The sequence below is a fragment of the Barbus barbus genome (genome assembly GCF_936440315.1).
Source record: "Barbus barbus genome assembly, chromosome: 3".
NCBI lineage: Eukaryota > Metazoa > Chordata > Actinopteri > Cypriniformes > Cyprinidae > Barbus > Barbus barbus.
The window spans coordinates 3,390,724-3,398,523 of record NC_136731.1 but is presented as its reverse complement, the minus strand read 5'-3'; the positions used below and the strand labels follow the sequence as shown (position 1 = coordinate 3,398,523).

Sequence of the window (7,800 nt, the reverse complement as noted above, 5' to 3'; positions counted from 1 at the left end):
GTTCCTAGCCATATCGGCCTTGAAAAACGCAACTTTTTATTTTCCGTCGGTCTTAGTACAGGATGTAACTACAGGAGTCAAGCTTTAATCCTTAAATGCCTAGCTCGGGTCTTTAGCGACCCGGGACATCATTTACTACCCTCTCCCTCCTTCATTTTTTAAAGTTAGACATCAGCTTTCTTAGTATTCCTCAATCTATTCATTATAAACAATATAACAAGAAAAAAATAACATTTAAAAAGAATGTCTGTTTTCGGATTAATTTTTCATAAAAAGTGTATAGGGTCGCTAGAAACCCGAGGTGTGTATTAGTGGAAGTGTATTTTTTTTCTCGCAATAATATTAAAATATTTGATGACTCAATACATGCAATTCACCTTTATTCCTCGGGTGGCACTGTTTAAAAGGTAACGAAATTTGCTTTATTTTATTCTTCTGTAGTGGTTCTTAAAATATCAAGAGAGTTTTTTGCTATTGCAGCAGTTTAGGATCCATCCGTGCTTGATATATTGGTCTGATATAAAGACCCGGTTATGTAAGAGTGATTGGCGAAACATTCAAGCATTTAAGGGTTAAATAGGAAAATTATCGAAACTCTTTGGTAATTTTTGATGACCAAATGCTAATGGTCTAATTATGCTAAGCTAAAGGTGCTACCGCCAGACCCGGAGATCGGCTGAATGGATTCAAAAACAGTAAAACTCTATTCTGTTTAACTTCTTGAATTCTGTTGATTCAAAAACTGTTTAACTCTAGGGGAGGTGTAAAATGGGCCTATTTCCAAAAAAAAAAGTAGAGTGTTCCTTTAAACTAATAACCAAACACACTTACAGTCTCCCTGACACAGCTGCATCAACATTACTGCGGTTACTGAATCCACGCCTTCTTTCTTTGCGTGTGCAAATATTTCCACATCGTGACGTAGACATGTGGGGGTGTGTTTTCATGAGGCGTTTTAGCCCATTTCTCGTTTACCATTTCTCTTTTAGATAGAATTTAGGAGACTTTGAGCTTTGTAACTGCAGGTCTTATACATGCATAAACAGCTACATAACACACCAAAGAAAAGGAAAAATAGAAATTGCATCATATGACCCCTTAAGCCCCATTTCCCCACGACTCATGATTCTCAAATTGTCGTGATACATAAAAGCACTCTCTTTTCTTTATTTCCCCACTTTAGCAAGTTAACTGAAAAATTGATATTTGTCATTTTATATATATATATATAAACCTGCTAATAAAAAATGTGGTGGACTAAATCACTACTGAAAACTCAGAAAAAGAGACGGCTTTTCTGCATTAGGTTTTTTTTACTCTTTATACAGCAGTCATTGTTAATTTTAAATGCATTATTAATGTAGAATATATGATAGCTTAAATAAATATATGAAATGTAGAACATATATTTGTGGACCCCCCTCCCCATGCATAAAAGTGAAACTCCACCTATGATTATGAGTGTTGATGTCTAAATCTTTCTGTATATTTTGCCTCAGTATCTTTGCACTTGTGAAACAGAACATTTACATCAGTAATGAAAGTAATGTAATAATCAGTAATGATCAAATTCAACACTTTTTAATATTTTTGTCAACTTTATTACAGCTTGACACCCATCACAAAAAGTAGTCTACTCCAACTTAACTTTAAAACATCTCTCTTTATTAATGTATAAGCGTTTACATTGAAACAATATTGTAAGCACTGACAGAGAATTAACTTTGTATGAGTCAAGAGCCCAACTAAAGCAAACACTCATCACAATAATGGTGGTTTGTTGAAATTTCAACATTTTCCTATTGGCTAATTATTATGAGTAACCATTGCCTGCTAAACATAGAGTTAATACTAATCAATTTATAGGTAATTAATTGTGTCTTGTATAGAAAAATATTAGGTATACTTCACCTATTTTTGTTTAGTTTGTCATAGCTGTTAAATTTAGGCATTCTTTACCCAAATATATAGGGTAGAATCTACTCACACAAACTGAGTGCAAAATGTTACCTCAATTTTATCGAGTAGATTCTACAAGTTGTTTTTTACAGTGTATGCAGGTCACACTTATTTCAAATGTTTGTTTTACCTATTAGATAAACTTTTTTTTTTTAAAGATTCTTAGGGTCTTACGGTCACGATTATCTTTGTCAGGGGGATTATATTTTCTTGCCAAAAAAAACACCCCTAAACCAGCTCCTAATGCTAGCAGAGCTGCACCTCCAGTTGCTCCTATTAGTACTGCTGCTCCAATCTTAACAGCTGCTGCTCCTCCTCCTGCTCCTAGTCCTACTCCTGCTCCTACTCCTACTCCTGCTCCTAATCCTGCTCCTACTGCAGCTCCTTTAGCAGCTCCTGTAGCACATTTCTTGCGTAGAAGAGCTTTCTGAGCCTCTGCATAGTCACGTTCAGTGTATCTGCTGTATTTATTCTTCACCCTCAGTGTGTTTATTTTTTTCAGAAGCTCAGTGACCTGAGATCGATCATTATCTTTATTATTAAACACATGATAACCTCCTGAACACTGATCAACTACTGACCGCAGTGTTTCACACTCACTCAGATATCTCTCTATTGGCACCTTTAATGCATCTCCATGAGTAAAGAGCACTATTGTGTGTTTTAAGACGCTTGCTCCAAAATTCTCCTGGATCCATTTCACAGTTTCTTCTTTCTCCTTTGTGAAAGGTTCACCCAGTTTGATCACCAGCAGAAACACATCAAGATTTGTACGCTGTAATTTCTTCTCTATTTCAGTTTGAGCATCTGTAATCTTCACATCTGTATCAGAGAGTCCTACAGTGTCAATCACAGTGACCGTTTGTCCGTTTACCTCTGTAGTTTCTGTTTTACAGATTTTGGTCACAGATGAAGGAGAAAAATCTTCTTCGAATGGTTTTTTATGTCCACCTATGATGGTGTTTCCTGACGCACTCTTTCCTGATCCAGTCATTCCCAACAGCATAATGTTCACTTCTGACTCTGTAAGTAAAACAAACAGAGAGACATTGATATGGATGTATCGATGGATGAATAGATGAATAGATAAAATGATGGATTGCTCAATACTTACTTGGAGGATATTGTTCCATGTTGCTCTTCTATGGTTTCTTGATATGGTTCCTCTTCTCTATCATATAGAAACACATTTTGTTAGTTAAAGGATAAAAACTTGCTGTTTTTTCCTAGATTAAATCTTATTTTAAATGGTTTTAAAAGGTTTAGAAAGAAGGATAAGGATAAAACATTTGTTTCTGGATCTCCATGTCTGCTTATAAAGATATTTCTTGTTGCATTATTTCTCTAAAAGATGACACCTTCTATTGTTGAATGACCCAAAGATCATTATAAAAATGTAAAATGAATGCAAAATAATGCTAAAATGAAATACAATGGATATTTATTAATTTTTAATGGAATTAAAAAAGTCATGTTTTTAATAATTTATTTCGATTTAAATTAATTGCTTGACATTGTCATTTGACAGAACTTTCCAAATTCATTGAATATTTATCATATTATCAAACAATGCAACTGTGCAATAAAGATTTGAAAAGTTGTTTCTGCTGCATTTCCTTAAAAAAATTAGTCAACCTTTAACCTGTTAACATTTGACCCCCATTTGGGGCCTCACAGGTGAAAATAACCTACCTAAATTAAAATACATGAAATAAGTCCTGGAGCAATCCAGAAAAGTAATGGATCGAAAGCCATGTGTCTCATGAGTTCATATTTCAAATTTGAAGAAGATACCATGAAAAATGAGATCCCTGCAATATTTTCTGAAACTATTTATAGTCCTCCCACCCCCCTGTTTGAGGAAAAATAACCTCCACATGGATTGCAGAATTATACAAGCTATTTTAGTCATTATACATATTCCTGCATAGTTTTTCAATTATAAAATAATAGACAGATTTATTTGAGCACTAAAAAATACAAAAATAATTATTTGAGTAATAAAAAAGGAAAAAAAATGCTTTGTATATAGTATGTATACTGAAGTATTCTTCGTTATTCGTTATTACAATTACAACGTGCGAACAATAACTCTCTGAAGAAATGAAATGTAAACAAAGGAATATTCATCCTTATTACAACGTTATTGTTTCGCTGGACTAAAAGTGCTCGCTGGATGTTGTTCTGTGGACCCTTACCTCTCTAACTAAACTGGGATTTCAGCAGTGGACGCGTTTGTGGCTCGTTATTACAATGATAAAGGTACGTACTGCTTTTTTACTCTGCGTGTTTGGATGTGTACTGCTTACACAAATGTAGCAAATACATTCCTTATAAGCTTTCCATCGAAAAACAGCGATCTGTCGTCGATGCTTGAGGCTTTGACCCTCAGAATGATATATAGTTTGTCAAGATTAACTTTGTCCCGTTTCATTTATTCTATTAGAAAACAATGACACATGCAAACAAAGAGCGTTCAGTGCGAGGTCGCTCTGGTGAACGGTAACAGGTTAACTACCTACAGTGGACAAAACCACAGAATATTATTACTATAATGGCATAACCTGATTACAGAGACAGGCAAACACAGGAAAACATGGCATCCACAGGAAAGAGAGGTTGTGTCCACACTGTGATCAAAACTAAACTCAGACAGAGCAGCACTTTCTGTAATAATGGACAAATTCTGGAAACGTTTTAACACAAAATAAAACATGCATCACAAATCTGAGTCTCTGTCAAACAATGAAAAGCTGCCCATCTTTCTGGGGGAATGTGCACAGTACTGCAGCACAGTGTCTGTGTTTTCTACGCAATAATAATGCTCTCTTATCATGTTATTATAGTTACTTTCATGTACTTTTACCCGTAATTTCATTTATTTATTTTTTTTTTTTCTTCATGTTATATTGTTTTTCATCGTTTTAATTTTGCACACAGTAAATGCTTTTTCAATACAAATGTAAAAATATTTGACATGCTAAAAAACTAAAACTGACACAAGTTGATTTCTTTAGTAATATTTTCTCTCTATTTATTTAATAGATTCATTTACATACATGTCTGAATGAAATTGTTAATGAAAAGTTCACAAAGAAATACAATAATAGTGATCATTAACGTCAACATAAGTATGGTTGAATTAAAATGGCCACATATTATGGAGCAAGTCACACCAAAATGCTCTTGTTTGATATAATCCATAAGCAGTACATGTCAGAGCAACAACAGCAAGTATTATCTTTGTTACTCTCTTTCTCTGAGTCTTCTTGAACATCTCAATAGTGTAGTATTCTCCTCCATTTTCCTTTACGGTTGTCTTGATCTTCTCCAGGAGTTTAGTGACCTGATCTTGATTCTTCTCCACATTATTGAAAGCATGATATCTTCCCTCGTATTCATCCACTAATGTCTTCAGCTCTGGGTTTTCCAGTAGAAATTCATCCAATGGTTTGTTTAATTGATCAGCTCCAGTGAACAACAGAATGGTGAATCTCTTAGCATCTTCTCCAAAGTTATCCTGAATCCATTTCACTGTTTTCTTCTCCTCGTCTGTGAATCTCCCGAGTTTGATCACCATCAGAAACACATGGGGGGACATCTTCAGACTCTCCTCAATCTCAGCTTTGACACGTTTTTCAGTCATGGATGTGTGAGACAGTCCAGGAGTGTCGATCAATGAGATTCTGGCTGCTTGACCCACACTACATTTTTTTGTTAAAGACACAGGAAATTGAGCCACTTCAAACTCATATCTGCCCAGTATAGTGTTTCCTGATGAACTCTTTCCTGATCCAGTTTTACCCACCAGAACAATCCTGAATTCAGTCACTGTGAAACAAAGATTAAGATGAACTTACCTTGTTTAAAGTATAACGTAGAACAAGTGTTCTGTAAATCAGTGTTTCAGAATGCAAGTTTATGATAAACCCCCTCATCTATAAACAAGCTGCACTTAATTTTTTTTTGTTTTCCTTAATGACTTTTGTGTACATAATGTATTCAAGATGCAAGAAGAGTAATTTAGTACTTTTTATTTGAATACACCACTTGATATTTTGAAACGGTAAATATATGTATTTTTTTCATGAAAATGAATAATAAAGTTGAAAACCAACATAAATGATAGGATTATGTTTGTAAGATCTTGACACATTAAAGGTGAATTTTAAAAGATTTGTCCTTTTTATCATCTTGAATATCAACATTTTTCTCCATGATTTATTATCCCCGCTGGTGTCAATGATGTTCCCAGAATGTAACAATCAGTGAATCAAGCCACTACATGATTTTGTCAGCATCAAGCAGCCAACATCACCTGATCACATTTTCTCCTGGCTTTCTTTGCTATAATAATCTGCTTTTTAAACACAGAATTACAGCAGCCAGAGAAAAATTAATGTTAAAAACCCAACTAAACTAAGCCCAACTAAAGCGAACACTGATCGCCAAAACGGTGACTTCTAATGAAATTACACCAACATCTAAACCTCTGTTAATTCTCAGTAAGAACGTTTGTCAAACTGGTTAGTAATGCATGACGCTGATGATGCTGTTTGTGGAGTTGTTTAATCCTCCTCTGCTGAGATCTCAAGAATGTCTTTTATTTCAATTAATTTTATCTAAGGTTGTGACTGGAAGTCAGCTGTAATTATGCTTCTGTTCGTCTCTTCTCTTTTTTCTGTTTCACTTTTCTTGCTTGTTAGCATTCTCATTAAGTTCAACTCTGCTTCAGTGTTACTTTAACACACTGTAGAGTGGGACTAAATACACTCTAAGCAGTGTTAATCCCTGAAGGTCCTCCAAATAACGTCCCCCAACCCTTTAAAGAACTCCACATCATGACCATCTCGGAACGTTCTGGGAACGTCTTTGATACCAGCTGGGAACATTACATTTCTAACGGGGTTATACAGTATATGAGCATGTATGTAAATACTTATCCATCTTTCTAAATATTAAGAAAGACAACTAACTTTCTTTAATATCAACAGTCAAGAAGCCTTTAGAGTTTTAAACATCAATGGGCAATTATATTTTAAGCATGTGATGATAATAAAGACACTTTAGTTTGATGAAAATCTAAAATAGTTACACAAGGAGTCATGTTTAAGCACGAATATAAAAACTTACTTGATGATGATTTGGTTATAAATAAAGTTGTCTGACCGTGATGTGCTGCTCACTGATGAGGAGAGGATGTGCATGTGTGTATATATACTGTATATAAGTCTAAAAATAGATACATTTTCTCCTCCCTCTCATTTATAATGCAAACATGCCCAATGCAAATGAAACTGTGTTTCTTGTAAGTCAGTGTGATAGAGTTAATTCCCTAAAGGAGCCTCAGCAAAACAAAGCTTTATGCAGTAGTATGGTGTCACAGGGCCGAGGGCAGTTATTTGAAGGTCTATTCTCTGTTCTGTCAGAATTTTAAATGAATTAATTAATTTATTTGGATGAACATTAGTTTAATTACGCAATAAATAAGCCTACAATAAAACGTGATAAATTCTAGTAAAGGTGGTCATGGGTAGTTTAAAAAGATTGTATTATGTGCTAGTGCTGGTTCAAGACTGCTTTCTCCTCTTTTCATCAGTCTTTTTTAGTTTATTTGCCTTTTTTAGATACAGTTCATCTTTCTCCATAGCATTTTAAAGTGGCTGTTTCTCTAAATAATACAAATAGATCACAAATTTGACCATCAGCTTCATGATAGGAATGGCTCGCGCAAATCACACTTCTCAAGTGCGCTGGTGAACGTGCTTAGAGTATAGGGTGATTCGCACGCCACTCATGAACTGCGCTTCAGTCATTTTGTGCTGATAACTGCTCCGATCG

General features: G+C 34.7%; 1 protein-coding gene across 1 annotated transcript; it reads right to left on the bottom strand.

Annotated features, from left to right (window-relative positions):
• Positions 1-1,645: 1,645 nt before the first annotated feature.
• On the bottom strand, positions 1,646-7,149 carry LOC306854809 (GTPase IMAP family member 9). Its single transcript, XM_079393037.1, has 3 exons — positions 7,093-7,149; positions 3,074-3,130; positions 1,646-2,982 (listed from the first exon to the last, which is right to left on the bottom strand). The coding sequence occupies exons 2-3, from the start codon at positions 3,090-3,092 to the stop codon at positions 2,093-2,095; spliced, it is 909 nt and encodes a 302-aa protein (XP_079249163.1). The 5' UTR covers positions 3,093-3,130; positions 7,093-7,149; the 3' UTR covers positions 1,646-2,092.
• Between the last annotated feature and the right edge of the window lie 651 nt (positions 7,150-7,800).